We start from the raw sequence: 15307 nt of genomic DNA on the forward strand, positions 1-15307 counted from the left end.
GGCACGGTGGCCAGCGGAGCTATTTTTAGACCTGCTTTTTGCTTTTTCTTTTTTTTTTGTTCCCCTGCTCTTCGCCTTTGCTCACCCCTGCCCTCGAAGCCCTGGGGGAGAGAGAGGAAAACACTGATCCCCGGGGTGGGAAGCTGCGTGGGAGGGCTTTAGGAGCACCTTCATCGCTGAGTCCAGCCACAGGGACACCCCACCGGGATTTAAACAAGCTGCTTCCAGTGCATCCGCAGGCAGATCCCACCGCAACATCCAGCCCTGCTTTCATCCCGCCAGGATAACCACCCCCCTGCCCCAGGGCTGCGGTTCCCAGGGCTGTTTTCACAGGTACAGATAAGGCCACAAAAAGACGTCGGCTGGCCAGGGCATCCTGCACCGGAGGAGGAGCTGGGCAGGCGCGGGGCGATGCTGCGGCTGCAGAGGACGTTTGCCTTCTATGGACATCTCTCCTCGCTGCACCGCTGGCGGGGAGGAACAGCGCTGGCACGGAGGAGAGGCCCTCAGCCCCCACAGCACTGGGGGGGGGGGGGTGGGGGGGGGTGTGGAAAAAAAAAACAAAAACCCAATGCACCAAAACACCCAGAAAAAGCGCGCAGTTGCCTTCTCAGAGGCCTCCAACAGCCCCTCCAACACACGCTCATGCACGCCTGGAGGGGCGAAGATGCCCCCAACCCACCCGTGGTCCTCAGCAGCATCGCCAGAGCAGCCCCCCAGGCAGGGCGGGGAAGGGGCACAGGTACCACCGAGCCTCCAGCATCCCAACCCAGCCCCAGAAGAAAACACAACAAACCACAGAAAAAGAGTCACAGCAGCCTCTGGGTATATTTTTTTTTTTTTTGTTGCATTTCATATATTATCCAGTTTCACATTCTCATAGGATCAGCAATTATATAGCAACTTATTCTCAAATCTTTTAATACAAGCGAGACAGCCATGGTCGTATAATACTTAAAGCACTTCAATACCAAGCAATAAGATGCTAAAACAAAAATTGCACAATTTCTTGTTTACTATGCCTGACTGAATCATTGTTACAGAAGACAACCCTTCTCTTTCAAGCTTTTAACTAAACATTAACTTATCTTACAGGATTACAATTTCTCTTTAATAATAATAATAATTAATTGCACACAAACACACAAGAAATTCTTTATGATGCATAAATATTTCCTTATTACACATGGTACAAAAATACTCGTACTTTTTTTTTTTTGTTCGGTATTCCCATAAGGATGGCTGATTATTTGGCAGGACTGGATGCTCTCCAATCAGAAGGATGTGGAAAAAAAAAAGTTAGATATTTTACAGCCGTTCTATATATAGAAGTTTGAAGAAGGAAAAAAAAAATATAATAACCCTGACTTTAAAACCAGAGAAGAATGGATGAGAACAGAAACCCAGTGCATCGTACTTGGAGAAAGAAAAAAAAAAAAGAAACATTTTTCAAATTCTTCTGGTCGTACTGGGAAGGGGAGGGCGGAGGTGGGAGAAGGGGTGAGACAAGGACAGTTAGTATTTCTCAAAGCCAAGTCTTCACCGAAGCAAGATGAAAACCTTGATGGATCAATCCGTTGGGCCAAGACCTGTTGCTAACGGTTACACAAACGCTAGAACAAACAAACTTACACTCACACATACACAAGTTAAGTGTTTTAATTCATGCCAGAAAACATGCAAAACCCATTGCCTTTCATTTTCCTTCAGCCGAGCCGCCGGGGCAGGGCGAGCCCGGGGAAGCCCAGGACCGAGCCCACCGCCCCTGGCTGGGTTTCGGCACAGCCGGACGGCGAAGCTCAGTCGGGGAGGATGTCCTGGGGAGGGATGGATGGAGGCGGCGCACGGCCCGCGGCGGGGGGGCCGCAGCGGCTTCACAGTCCGGGTAGGGGGGATGCTGGCAGCCCCAGGGGGAGTGCGCCGGGGCCGGGCGCTTTGTCCGCTGGCCACAAACCAAACCAAGAGGAGTCTGAGCGATCGTCCCTGGCACATCCCTCCGCGGAGAGGCAGAGAGGAGGAACACAAGCCGAGGAGAGACGCTGCGGGAGAGGAGCGGGGGTGAGTGGGGCTGGCTGGATCTGCTCCCCCGAGCGGCACCCGCAGCCCTTTCCCCACCCCGGGGCTTGGTGGGTCTCCCTGCTCCTGCTGGGGTGGAGTTGGCTCCATCACCCATCAACGTAACCCAACCGCATCTTCGGGTGGATGCCGGGGGGCTGAACCCGAGCTCCCATCCCTCCTCCCCACGAGAGGCCAAGGACAAGCAAGACAAGGACCCGGCTCCAAGAGTAATTAATTACTTACTAACGAACTAACAAAACTGACGAGACTTCCATCCTTGCTGGGTAGCTTCAGAGGGAGGATACCAGCGCATCTGGAAAAGAAAGCCACGCCAGAGGTCCGTGATCCAGGATTATCTCAGCCAGAGCCCAAACCTCCAGCTCCTTCAGGCCACGTACAAGGTCCACAGAGTAAAGATGTCTCCGGCATGGGAAAGGAGGCTCCAGGGCGAGCCCCAAATACTACTCGAGTAGCATCCCAACCCGGGGCTGCACTGTGCCGGCACTACCCAGCGTGCCAGCCCCACGCTAGCCGGCTCTGGTGGCTCATGCAAGGACAGGCTCAGGCTCACCAGGCACTGGGACCCGGCCAGGTCCTCCCTTGAGGAGCACGGCAGGATCCTACACACCTAAGGAAGCTAGCGCCCCATCTCAGGTCTTGCCCCAACATCTCAAGTACTTTCTGCCTATTGGCATAACCAGAAGACAACCCCCAAATTCACACCCGTGCCTGGCCCCAGCTCACTACAACATGCAGACCACCACTGTTCAAGCTAGGAAAGCTCCTCAGCACCAAACTATCTATGAAGTTTACCACTGCAGAAGTGTGCACAAGGAGAGGCTGTTCCCCCCCCCCCCCCAAATTTACATCTTTTCCCCCTGTTCAGGCTCAGGCAGGGCAGAAGAGACGTGCAGCACCCCAAGGTGGTGGCCACTCTGCCCTCAGCCAGCAGGAGGTGGCATCTCAAGACCACACATTTAAACCAGGCCACCTCTACACGACACCACTGGTTCATCCACCACAGAAGAGACCCATGAAGCTTTCTAAGCCACAACCCAGCCATGAGAAAAGGCTCCAGGCAGACCACATCATGGGAGGAACTTGTTAGAGCTGCAAACCAGCAAGACTTGGAGGCTTCCCTGGCAGGTCATTGCTGCCACATCTACTGCTCAGACCTGCTGGATGGGGACCCAACAAGCAGATAGGGGAACAGTAACTGAACAGACACTTTCCAGCCTGTCAGTAGAGGCAGCAAGCTGGCAACGTCCAGCAGAATAGCATCAGACATCCAGATTGGTCCCGTTTGGTCTGCAAGACCAGTACGTCAGGCTGGGCTGAGTTTGCAGCTTCATGCCTGAGAGCAGCGGGAGATGAGTCTGTGCCACTTGACTGAGCACAGATCCAGCAGCAGGAGCAGCTAGCAGAGCTTGGACCTGCTGCTGTTCCCAAAGGGAGCCAAAAAACAGCAGCCATCCCCACTGTCCTCCCTCCCCAGCTGGTGGGAGGAGGGCACAGTCTCAATGAGGACAGGCATCAAGAGCAGGAGGTACATTCAGGGCTCTGGGTACCAGCAGAACGATGAACTTTTCTACCCACCTTAGAGCAAAGAGGCAGAAAGACCCCTAGAGCCCAGCGTGAACTGTTCCCCTCACCAGACCATCCTGGCAAGGTTGTCCCCCTGCCTGAACAAGCCTGGCCAGATGCTCCCCTCCCAAGCACATGCACTGCTCTAGGGCCGGGGGGGGGGGGGAGGGGGAACCCCAAAAACCACTCACACAAAAAGCCCCAAACACCACACATACACCAAAACGTATTCCTGGACCAGCTCCAACCCCCGTGCATGGCACTCCTCCACTAAGAGGGACCCTTGGTCAAGGACTTGAAGCAAGGTCCCAGGTCAGCTGGGCAAAGGAAGAGTTGCAGCCGCAGCCAAAGCATCGAGTCTGGCAGAAGCTTTACAACTCTTTACAACTGTGCCCAGCAAGGACGATTCTGCCAGCCTCTTCCTAACAGGGCTCCTGCCAGAGTCTGGTCTCCCCTTCAGGCTGTGAGCGTGCAAGAGACATGAAGAAAGCCGGTCCAGGTTGAGATGACAGCTGGCAATAGGGGGGAACAGGACCTGGCTATTTTCTAACTACCTACGCTGCCTGACTGATGCACTGGGTGACACGTGCAATGAGAGTCTTGCTGCAGAGTTATCTACGGGTCTTCAGAAGAGACAGAGATGAAGACCAGGAGACCCAGAGACTCAGTGACAGCCCTTAGACACATCCTCAGTGGGTCCCTTCAAACCCTACTGCCTTTACCCCTGTAAGAGGTAGAAGTCCGACACTCGATGGAAGTGCAAAGCCAGAGGCTTTGCATTGACTCCTTCGTGCAGAGACGTGCAGCAAACTGCCAAGACCTTGACACTGCGGCCTCCTTGCAGGAGGTAGAGGAGGCAATAAGTGCATGCCTCCCAGAAAGCCAAGTCACAGAATCACAGACTGGTTTGGGTTGGAAGGGAGCGCAAAGCCCATCTAGTTCCAACCCCCCTGTGATGGGCAGGGACACCCTCCACTAGACCGGGTTGGCCCAAAGCCTCATCCAACCTGGCCTGAAATCCTCCCTCCACCAGCAGGACTATGATACCAGTAACTAAACAGCCCCAACCATGAGCTCAGGGACCTCAAGTTCCTCTTCTTGTGATGGCTCCTACAGGGAGGAGCCCCACATGTTTGCAGAGGCTCTGTCCTAGCAGGAGCCTCTCATCAGATCTGCTGGATCCCAGGCTCCTGTCCAGGCACCAGCACCACACTTGAGGTCGCTGTCTGCGGCCAGGCACGCTGGGCTGCTCAGACTCCTTGCCAGACCCCTCCACAAGGCAAGTGGGTGCCACCAAGTCAGCTCCCAGCTGGCCCCATGGCTTTCTCCATGACTCGGCACCAGGTGCACAGTCAGTCCAGCCCTTGGGCAGAGGGAAACGAGGACACGGACATAACCAAGACCCTCCTCCCCAGTGAGGGGTCCCATCTAGCGCCACGACCAAGGTGCTCTCTGGGTGCCAGGCACACCATGCCTTCACTTCTCCGTCAGCCTGCGAGAGGGACCCAGCTCAGCTGCACCCCTGCTCCCCAGCCTGGGGCCACCACGCTGCTCTGGGGCACGCTTATCTCATCTCCTTGCACTGACGCAGGCCAGGAAGGCTCGTAGCCCGCTGCGGGCAGCGGCATCACTGACACCTTACGGGGCCACCACAGCAGCCACCAGTGCAAGGATGGGGGTTACTTTCTCCCCCCACCCCAAGAGCCTTGCAACCGGGAGGTGTTTGCTCAGCAGAGCTGCATCTCCTGAAGCGGCCAGCGGTCCTCTTCCCCAGCCAGTGTCTCCCACTCCAGCACCCCTCCCCTCGACAGCTGGAAGCAGTTTCCTCCTGCCCAGCAGCAACAGGAAACTCCCCCTGCATTCACAAGGCTGCGAGCGCTTAACCCCGAGAGCCGCCTCCATCCCACACTGGGCTCAGTGCAACCGGCGCGGCTGTACATAGGCAAGGCAGGACTGACATCCCCCCACCCTGCTCCCAAAGCCTGGTGGCTCTTCATCCCCCTCCTCAGGGGGTCCGCCTCACGTGCACACCCCACCCTGAGCTTGTCCAGGACCTCCAGCTCCAACAGAAATCCTGCTTTCCCCCCGCCCCCTGCCAAAATGCACACCGTTCGTAGCTCTGGCACTAATAAACCTCCGCTTCTGATGGACCACTTCTCCTTGCCTTCCTCCTGCAGGTCTCGGATGCTTGTGGGCACGAACCCAACCAGCCAGTAGTGCAGCCCTGCAGCCAGAGCTGCTCAGCCTGGAGGCTGGCAGGAGCTCCGGCAGATGCGATGATCCTGGGCACAGGCCAAAGCTCTGATATGCTGGCAGGCTGAGGGAATGACCTGCCAGGTCTTTCAGCCCACACAAAGATTAAGGGCTATGATGGGACGAAGCAGGAACACCCCCTCGCTAGGAGGGATGTTTCTAAAAACCAGCGGAAAGCACTGGAAGAACCAGATGAGAGGCAGCAGCTAGCCAAAAGGACATGCTCTTTGGGACAGGGTCACCTGCCAAGGCAGTTTTCTCTTCACATCCCTCAAAGTGTCTCAGGCACTTTTGCCAGGGAGCAGAGAGGCTCTGCAAACGGCGGGGGGAGCTCCCAGAGACATCTGGAAGAGGAGACCGGCACCACGAGAGACTGCATAGGGTTGTCCCAAGAGGCTTGCAACCCATCAGGCCAAGTCAGAGCACTTCCCCGTAGGGAGCACATTTCTCTGAGGGCTTTCAGAAGAGATCCGTTATCTCTCAAAATACTACGTCCGTCAAGGAGGAAGCTGAGAAAGAGTGAATGGAGATGTCCAACGCTGGGCGAGGAAAACAGAGCAAGGGAGGCTTTTACTGGAAGAGACGCAGTTGTTTCTGGATCCACATTAGCTCACAGTTGGAAAGGAGTCTGGCCACACCACTGCAAACATCTCCCGCTCGCCCACCCGCAGGGACGAGACAAATCACCAGCCGACCGCAGCCAGCCTCGTGCTGCTGCACTCAGCGCTTGTCCCAGAAAACAGCTGGGGAAGAGACATTTGTGCCTCCACCTGCCACCTTCCAGAGGCTGCTGAAACCTCCAGAAGTGAAGAGCCTCTCCCTTGCTGCAGCGCAAAACCAGCGCTACCTAAAAAAAAAAATCACAAAGAAATTATAAATGGGGCAGATAAACGCCCCATCAGCGCTTCACTCTCCTGGTCAAGTCCTCCATTATCTCTCCCAATTATTCTCAGAATTTAAACTGCTTATCTTGCCCACCATCCCTATGGAGAGGTATTCCTTCAGCAGGAAGGGGCGAGGGGAGGACCTCAAGCCACCTTTAGCTTGGATGGCCTGCCTTTCCTCCTCGGTTACTCCGGGATCTCCTTACCTTTGCTCTGTAGTCACCCCCTCATCTCACGGCGCTCAGAGCTACCCCTACAACCAGAACGGACCCCACCACCTCCCCAGGCTCCAGAAAGGCTCCCCGTGCAGGCAGGGGCAAAGCACTCCATCATGCTCGTAGGAGCTGGTAGGACCCCAACCAGCATGTCCAAGAGCTGCACCTGGTTACCAGCTGCTGACGTGCAGAGTGACATCACTGATTGCACCGCTGAGACACCCTCACCCTGGCAAACCACAAGCACTTTGCGTCATCGCTTCCCCCGGGCTGCGGGGTGCTGGGTGTGAGCCAGACTGCGTTGGTGGCTGGCAAGAGCTGCTCTGCTCCAGCTGGAAATGCAGCTGATGGGAACACGACCCAGGGCAGGCAAGGACAGCCTGCAAAGGTGCACCCACGAGGCACCAACGTCATCCTCCAGCCTCAGCAGCAGGCACTTCACTCAAGCCACCCATTTCCAGGGTCCTTCAGGGGCTGGGTCGAGGACACAAGCATCCAGACGATGACATGCTGTACGAGACCCAAGCAGCTTAGCCCACCACCAAGAAAACCTTGCTGCAGTCAAATCAAGCACAGACCTCTCCCCAGGCAGCTACGGTGAAGGAGAACTGGAGGACAAGCACATCGTATCACACCACGTTGAAGAGCACGCAGAAGATGACAGGCCCTGATCCATCCTGACAGCTTGGAAAGGGCGTTTCAACAGGCATCCATCCTTTGCCTTGTACCCACCAGACCTTCAGGCAGTCTATGCTACAGCTCGTGGAGGCATATCCATCTCGCAGACCTCAGCGAACAGGCGTTTCTCCTTTTCCACAGAGTGGAAGCGAGTTGTGCTGCTTTTATTTGGATTAAGCTAGCCATGGAGAACCGGTGCTGGCCATAGGTCAGGAAGTCACTTCTGACACCACCTCAGTCCAGTTCACTCATCAGGTGTGATTTAGCGAGAACCGCTGCTCGGCAGGTACCAGGAAGAGCTAAGAGCATCTCCTGCCTGCTTTTCTCTGGCTAGAAGGAAACATCTGGCCTGGGGAGAGCTTGCTCAGGGCTGCTTGGCCAGCCTCTGCCAGCACCAAGTCACTAGAGTTTAGGAAAACATCATAGCCATGAAGGTCTTGAGGAGCGCTTCACACCTCCAGGAAGCCTAGGATCGCCCAGAAAAAATAATCCTGAGAAGTCCTACATGACAGCCCCAATGAACAGGCAACAAGATACTGGGCACAGAAAATCCGTCACTGTCTCCAGCCTCCCATCCCAGGGAGGATCTATCAGAGCTCAGCTGCCACAATGTGAAGTCCAGGAGGTTTTGCAGATGGGACCATGAAGTCAGTCTGGAGGTCAGCAGTGCACAAAGAAAGGCAGGATCCCCATTGATCCAGCAGATCTCCACAGTGGCCACTGCTCAGTGCTCAAGGGCTCAGCCAGGCTGGTGGCACCCAGGTGGTCACATGCCCAACAAACAGCAGCATCCCAACAGGAGACAGTATTTCAGGAGGAGCAGAGCACCCAAGCCCACCCCAGCAGATCCTCCCACATCCCCTCTTCTCTAGGGCCAGCACCAGATCACAGCCACTGGGATCTGCCTCATGTCCATCCGCAACTGCGGCCACCGCTCAGGAGATCCAGCTTGCTCTGAGCCAGCCCAGGCAGCAAACAAGAGGGAAAGGGGTTTTTGGAGCACTGACCTCCCTTTCCATCGGTGGGCTCTGCCTCAACTCAGCGCTGGGAAGCCTCAGGGTCCTGCTGGGCTCTTGCGCCACCATAGCCATGATCCAGGACTGCTCCTTCCACCCACTACTTGCTTGAACAGGTCCCAGCTCCAGAGGCCCACTTCTTCCACTCTCTCCTCAAAGCCTCCAGACAACGCTACTGCCAGCTGCAGCAACATGGAGGCTCTGAGGGTACCTTGGGCAGCCCCCCCCCCCCCCGCCCCTGCAAAAGGATTGGCATCTGTGAGCTTTCAGTCCATGACCTGCTCCCTGCCTTGGAGGCATCTACCGCAGACAGTTTCCCAGGCTCTAGGTACCCAACGCATCAGCCTAGTCTCCTACAAGCACCATGTGGTAACCACCACCAGTCTCACCCATGTTCTTATGGAACAATCCTGCACCCAGCCCTTGCTTTCCAGGGCAAGTCCTGTCCGTGGTAGAGCCCTGTCCTCAGGGGTGCTGCTGCCACAGCTGGGAGCATCTCTTTGCAGAAGACCTCCAGGAGCATCGATAGCCCCTGGTGTCTCCTACTGCCCACTCAGAGCCTGGCTTAGAGGCACTCCAGATCAACTGGTTTCACATCAGAGACACAATGCAGCCCAACTCCATCACACAAGCAATCAATGAAACTATTCACCAGGTCCAAGCAGAACAAGACAAGCCATATCATCATCTCTGCACTTGTGTCAAGCCCTCCCCATCTTCCCAGGAGACAAACTCCACATATCTTTGCGCCTCACAGTCTTCCAAGGGCAAAGACAGACCTGGGCCCTCCATCTTTGATGACTTCTTTCCCCAACATCACTACCACACACAGCAGGGGGAAAAAAAGTCTACCTAGAACCACTGCAAGGAGAAGTGTGCCAGGACTCAGTGGCTTCATTTAAAGCTGACCACAGCAACCATCCTCCCTGCCAACCAGCCCCAGGCCACCTTCCCAAGTCGCTCCCGTCTCTCCCAGGCTGCCGTGTCCCTTGGTTACGGCTCACAAGACCTGAGTCCTGCCTGTGATTTCAGGCTGCAAGAGGGAAGCCAAGCTCCAGGTAGGAACTTGTTCCGTTTCCAGTAACTGGAGAGGAAAGAGGTGAGATTAGACCCATGATTAAGGGCAGGGTCTGTCCCGGTATGCAGTTCTGGAACAAAGTGACCGGCAAGTGCTGTTGTCTAACGTGCCCGCTAGAATTTAGTCGTGTGCTATCGCTATCACGTCACTCACCTCCCCCACCGTGTGCCAGGAGTGAGGTCAAGGTGTATTTCTGGTTGCCCTCGAAGGGTCGTGGTTGGGGAGAAACCAGGTTTCTTTCACGCCGAGCGGCAGGGTTGTCTCTGCCCTGGCTCAACCGGGCTGCTCCCCTCCCACTGGCAGGACCTGGCTGAGCCTGGCTCAGCTGGGAGGAGTTGATGTAAGATGGTGCCATGCTGTGTGCGCCATGTCATGTGCTGCCAAGTTGGAGATGTGGGTTAGAAAGAAGGCCTGGTATCTCATTCCCCAGGCTCTGGTGGGTGGGTAGCGTGAGGCCCATGCACTGGGTTGCCAAGGAGATACGGGCTACAGAGATGGGCAGAAGCTTGCAAATCCCATGGTGCACCTTGGAGGAGAGATGGTTACCTTACCAGTCTTTCCAGACGTGGCTGCCATCATGCTTAACACTTCTAGGAATGGAGCTGTAGTACAGCCACTCCACTAGCTGCAATAAGGCATCACTAGGGTGTCCCATCTCCAGGGACAGCTCTGAGCTTCAGGGCTAGCCTGCGCTGGCATCATGGCTGGAGTTCACTAGGGACATCAAAGGAGGGATTTGAGAGAGGGTGGGAGGGAAGGAAGGCAGATGGGACAATCTTAAAGTCAGTGGAGTCCCCTTAGGTAGAGGCTCTTGGCAGTGCAGGGTCAGGCCACGGTCTCATCTACAACAGCCTGGTACCTGCCATGGTCACGGTGACTTGGCCACGCCAGGAGCAGCAGCCATCAGTCTCGACTGCCAGCAGCTTACCCACGGCTCCTGGTGCACGAGCCGAGGCCAGGCCAGCCCGGTGCCATCTCCTGCCCCTTGTCACTCCTGCCAGCCCTCTGGGCAGCTCTTCAGGAGGTTGCACAGGTGCATTGCAGAGGGCAGCCACCTCCTCGCCCGCTCGCTACCAGACTTGAACGCAGCGCTGCGACAAGACGAGCACTTCGGGTTTAAATCTTTTGCAACAAGCTCTCGGCTTAGCTGCTGCCTCCAACTCCATGCCCGCTCCAGGACCGAAGGCTACGGAGCTGCTACAGCTCTGGCCCTTCCCCATGACACCAGTCTCAGAAGGAAGAACTGCGGCTGTCCTGGAGAACAACCCACGTGCCCACCACGCCACCAGCGAGGTGAGCCAGCCCCTACCAGTGAGATCAGAGGGCTCGGCGCACCAAGACCAAGGTTACAGCTTTTAGCCCAGTTTGCGAGCAAAAGTCATCTCACTGACTCACTCCGCCCTGCCTCAGCTCTGCAAGGGAAAGGTCTCCAGCTTAGACACCGGGCAGCTCAGAGCTGCCAGCCTGAGTAATGTTTAACCCCATAAAACTTTATTGGTAACATATACTGCGCCAGAATGTCTCCCTGCGAGGTCACCACCAGCTCAAGCATGATGCAGTAAGAAGCAGCTGTAACTGCTCAGCCAGCCTGGCTGCTCTTCTTCAGAGGAGAGCTGGGTCTGGCCATGGCCACGGCCTGGAGGGGCTACACTGGCTCCCTAAGGAATAGGGGCACATCACCATTTGTGGACCTCCTTGGGCAGAGAGTCCTACCTATACAGGGAGCTCCCTGGAGGCTCAGGGTCATTCTTCAGACCAGAAGACCTCTTCAAAAGCTAAGCTGTCTGTCCAGAACAAGTAGCTTGCCAACCGAAGGGCAGGAACCCCAAGACCCCAGAGGCAGAAGATCTGGCTGAAGGCCTCCTTGATACCCTCTGCTTTAAGAGAACAGAGTTTTTCTCCCCCACCATAAGCCATAAAGTTTTGGTGTCTACCCCTTACACTCAGGGTCCCCATACAGTCACTGATTATCATCTTTGAAGGACCTGCAGTAATGGTTTCAGCTCCCTCAACCACCTCAGCCAGGACAGAGGGTTTTTTTCCTGGTCCTCCCTGCCAGGGCCAATTCAACTGGCAACAGCCCTTGGCTCCACCACCCTACACACAAGGGGCAGGGAAGAAGACATCTGCTCTCCTGGGTTGCCCAGGAGTAGAGCACACTCAGATGCTCCTGTAGCTATGGACACCATCAATAACTTTTGGAGAACACCAGCAAGCAGAACCCTCGCAGTGAAGGGCCAACCTACTTGAAAGAGCAGCCTGGCTCTGGAGGCTTGCTTGAACCTTGGAAGAACAAGCCAGTGCCTGGCCCTGCCCTTGGCCCCACGTACTTCTTCCCTACTCTGCAGGAGCTTCAGCCCAACGGTAGCTCACCAGTAGAAGGGCAAAAGCAGCAGAGGCCTGCGAGCATGTGAGGGTCAGGACGGACAAGCCTACATAGGCCAGGACCTTGCATCCATCCAGCGCCTCCATATTGTATTTGGGAGACAAGCTTGGGTTGAAGCTGGGTAGTTACAGTCAAGACTCTTGGAAGAGGATGTCAACTGGCCAACTGAGCTGACCATCGGGCAGGTGGACAAGGTGAAGGGACACAGCTGCTCTTCTTTTCAATTTAAGCAGGGAAAAGTAGAGCTAAACACCCTGCTTGGCAGGGTGGAAAGAGCAGAGGTTAAGCCCCAATGCTCTGGGGTCTAAGCCCAGGTCCCCCATTGTCCTACTACAGGAGCAGAGACGGAAGCAGGCAGAGCACAGCTGGCCGGTAACACCAAGCAGGGCAGGGATGGGGGCTCCAGGCTCACCTGTACAAGTGCTCCAAACCAAGCACCTTAACCTGGAATTAGGACACCTCTCTGGTTTTGGCTTTGTCTTTGCATTCCCATGGTTTCAGGGACTTCATGCTCAGCAGGGCTGTTGGTCTCGGTACGTTAAAGCACTCCAGTTTCAGACCAGTACAGGCATCCCTGCCCCTCCAGCTGTCAGCGAGCATACCCCCGGGGACACCAGGCAGCTGGTTGCACTACCGCCAGCATATTTTATATATTTTTAAATTTAAAAATAAATCTATTTTTTAAGACAACCTATTTCCATAGGCTCGTACACAGAGCGACCCCCTCCTCCAGCCTGCGCCCCTTGGCTACCATCCCATCAGAGCTCCTCGCTGTGGCGAGGCTCTGATCACTCAGCTCCTCCAGCTCCAACAGTATTTGGGTCGCTTGACCCAAGGGGGCTCCAGCTGACCCCTCTGCTTCAGCGCCCAGCTAACCCTGTTGCCTTTGCTGTGACTCAAAAGGAGGACATTTCGTAGCTATTTTACTTCCTTGGCACGTAGCGTTTCCTCCCAGCAGTCCTACAACAATGTTCTCTGGCCACGGGGACCAGCAAAGCCAGACAGAAATTAAGCCCTGACTTTCCCCTCTCTCAGGGAAGTGGGCTGGACCTGCGGGGTCAGAAGTCATCATCCAGCTCTGACTGCGCTTGGCCACGTAGACCTCACCCCTGCGGTTCCTTCAGGGTTGGGGGCCCCCCTCCGTGCACTTCAGCCGGGAGGAGGCTTTGCCCAGGAGCCAAGGTGCGGGGGCCAGGGTCGAACCAGCCAAGCAGAGACCCACGGGAGTGAGCACCAGGGCAAGGGAGAGAGGAGAGCCTGGTTCCCAGCACAGGACGCAGGGAGCGACTCACCTGAGCGTGAAGAGCGGCGGCCGCAGCGGCGGCCGCTGGGTATGTGAAGGCAGCGTGGGGGATGGCAGGGGTTAGCTCCGTGGTGTACAGTGGATAGGGAGCCCACGCTTCCGGGGATGCTGGAATAAGAGCCGCTCCAGTCAGGTCATCTAGACAGGCGGAGACAAGGTGATGGCATCTCAGTAGCTGGCACCAACAGTTGGATTTCCAACCCCAAACTAAAGCTGTGCGCAGCCATCTCAGCGAGATGTGAAACACAGCATCCCTGCAGCATCTCTGCGACCAGTTGCTCCTCCAGCCTCACCAAGAGAGGCCAGGAACGTGCTCCATTACTGCTCAGCACCCCAGATTCCCCCAAGGGCTCTCAGTACCATGTTACAGGCTGCCCGAGAAGCCCCACCAGGCTGTGCTGAGATGGCACAGGACTGGTCCTTTCTGCTTCACACCTACAGGTGGTTTAAAGGGCTTTTATGGTATTACTTGAGCTACCAAAGCCAACACTTCTAGCATTGGCCAGAAGCTTTATCAGGTGCCTCTTATTCTCCTGCAACCCTAACGTCCTGGCCTTCCTGCACCGAGCAGGTTTCAGCCAGAGCACACATGGGTATGGTTTCCTTTCTACCCTGGCATCTCCCAGGTTGGCCAGCCATGACCTCAAAGTGCCTCCCAGCATACTCACAGGGGTCCCGTGCAATGAAGTGTGCGCCCAAGGCAGGGTGGATATTGGTGGGGTTTGGCGTGGCCATCAGCTTGCTCTTGGCCATCTTTGTGTTGGCTTTAGCAAACTCTAACCGCAAGGTCTGGGGGTTCTCTGGGTCGAAGCGGATGCCCTGTCACAGGAGAAAGCACAGGAATCTCTCAGAGGTGAGGTTTCCAGTCCAAGCACAGGCTGTGTCTATTCATGGAGCAAAGCCCAGCCGGGGAACCGAGGCCATCACACCACAGTCACATGCCCAGGTTTTTGTCACCTCACCGCAACACTGAAGCGCCCACGTGCTTGTACTTCTATGTTTAGCTGGCCTAGGACCACTGCTTCCAACATGAGGGACAGTTTTGCTCCTTATGTGCAGTTCACCAACCAGCATAGCAGTGATGGCTACCAACACTGGTCAGCGAAGACCTGTCCACTGGAGCTGGGATAACCCCATCTGTACTGGAACTCCTATCTGTGGTGCTGCTACATCGACTGCCAGCCTGAGCAGAGACACTAGCACATGCCCCATTGCCCAAGGCAAGGTCTACAGCAGGGCAAAACCAGATCAGCATGTCTTGCTGACTAGATCTCACTAACTTCTGCAAGACCACGTGGGATGGAGATAGATAGTTTTGGGCTGTGCCCGCCATGTTGACCATCCTCATGTCTTTTTCTTGAGCTGCAGCAGTTTGGAAAGGTTGTGATTGTGCTAGAGAGCCTGTACCACACAGCTTTGGCCCTGTCTCGTGTCCTCCCATGGAAACAGCAGCATGGGAAGGCTGGTTTCCCTCCTTTCTGAAGCAGGTACCTTCTGGCTGCAGAGGTCCTGGCATGCCAGACTCCAGGACAAGGACCTGCTCTGCTGAACTGCCATGCACTTTTCATCAGGGCTTTTGGTAAGGTGAGGCTTTAACGAGGCCACCAAGCAAGACCTACAGCCACATGACAGACCAGCTTTGCAATGAGCCTGCTTCACTACCCAGCTAGCCAGTTGAGCTTGACCTAGAGCCTCAAAAAGCTGATGCTAAACACAAGTTGAGCTCCACACGCCTCATTAGAGCATGACAGGGTGTCAGCTGGGTATTGCCCTATACCTGTATATGCTTGGGAACCACTTATGAGAAGAGAGGTGTTGGGGGCATCTGTTTGCTAAGGCTTGGTTCCCCAGA

At 55.7% G+C, this 15307-nt stretch overlaps 1 protein-coding gene across 2 annotated transcripts in view; it reads right to left on the reverse strand.

The window, feature by feature from the left end:
* Positions 1 to 804: 804 nt before the first annotated feature.
* The window catches only part of RBPMS2 (RNA binding protein, mRNA processing factor 2), a 29309-nt gene continuing 14806 nt past the window's right edge, over positions 805 to 15307 (reverse strand). The window contains exons 5-9 of one of the 2 annotated variants that reach the window (XR_008578621.1): positions 14124 to 14274; positions 13445 to 13593; positions 10318 to 10480; positions 2302 to 2371; positions 805 to 2039 (exon numbers count right to left, since the gene is read on the reverse strand). Coding sequence is in view for 1 of the 2 variants with exons in the window: in XM_054836864.1 (XP_054692839.1) it covers positions 2309 to 2371; positions 13445 to 13593; positions 14124 to 14274 (363 nt within the window). In the remaining variant the exon portion in view is untranslated. The remainder of the gene's footprint in view (positions 2040 to 2301; positions 2372 to 10317; positions 10481 to 13444; positions 13594 to 14123; positions 14275 to 15307) is intronic. The other variant, XM_054836864.1, reaches the window with a different exon arrangement.

Source organism: Grus americana, chromosome 10 (genome assembly GCF_028858705.1).
Source record: "Grus americana isolate bGruAme1 chromosome 10, bGruAme1.mat, whole genome shotgun sequence".
Classification (NCBI taxonomy): Eukaryota; Metazoa; Chordata; class Aves; order Gruiformes; family Gruidae; genus Grus; species Grus americana.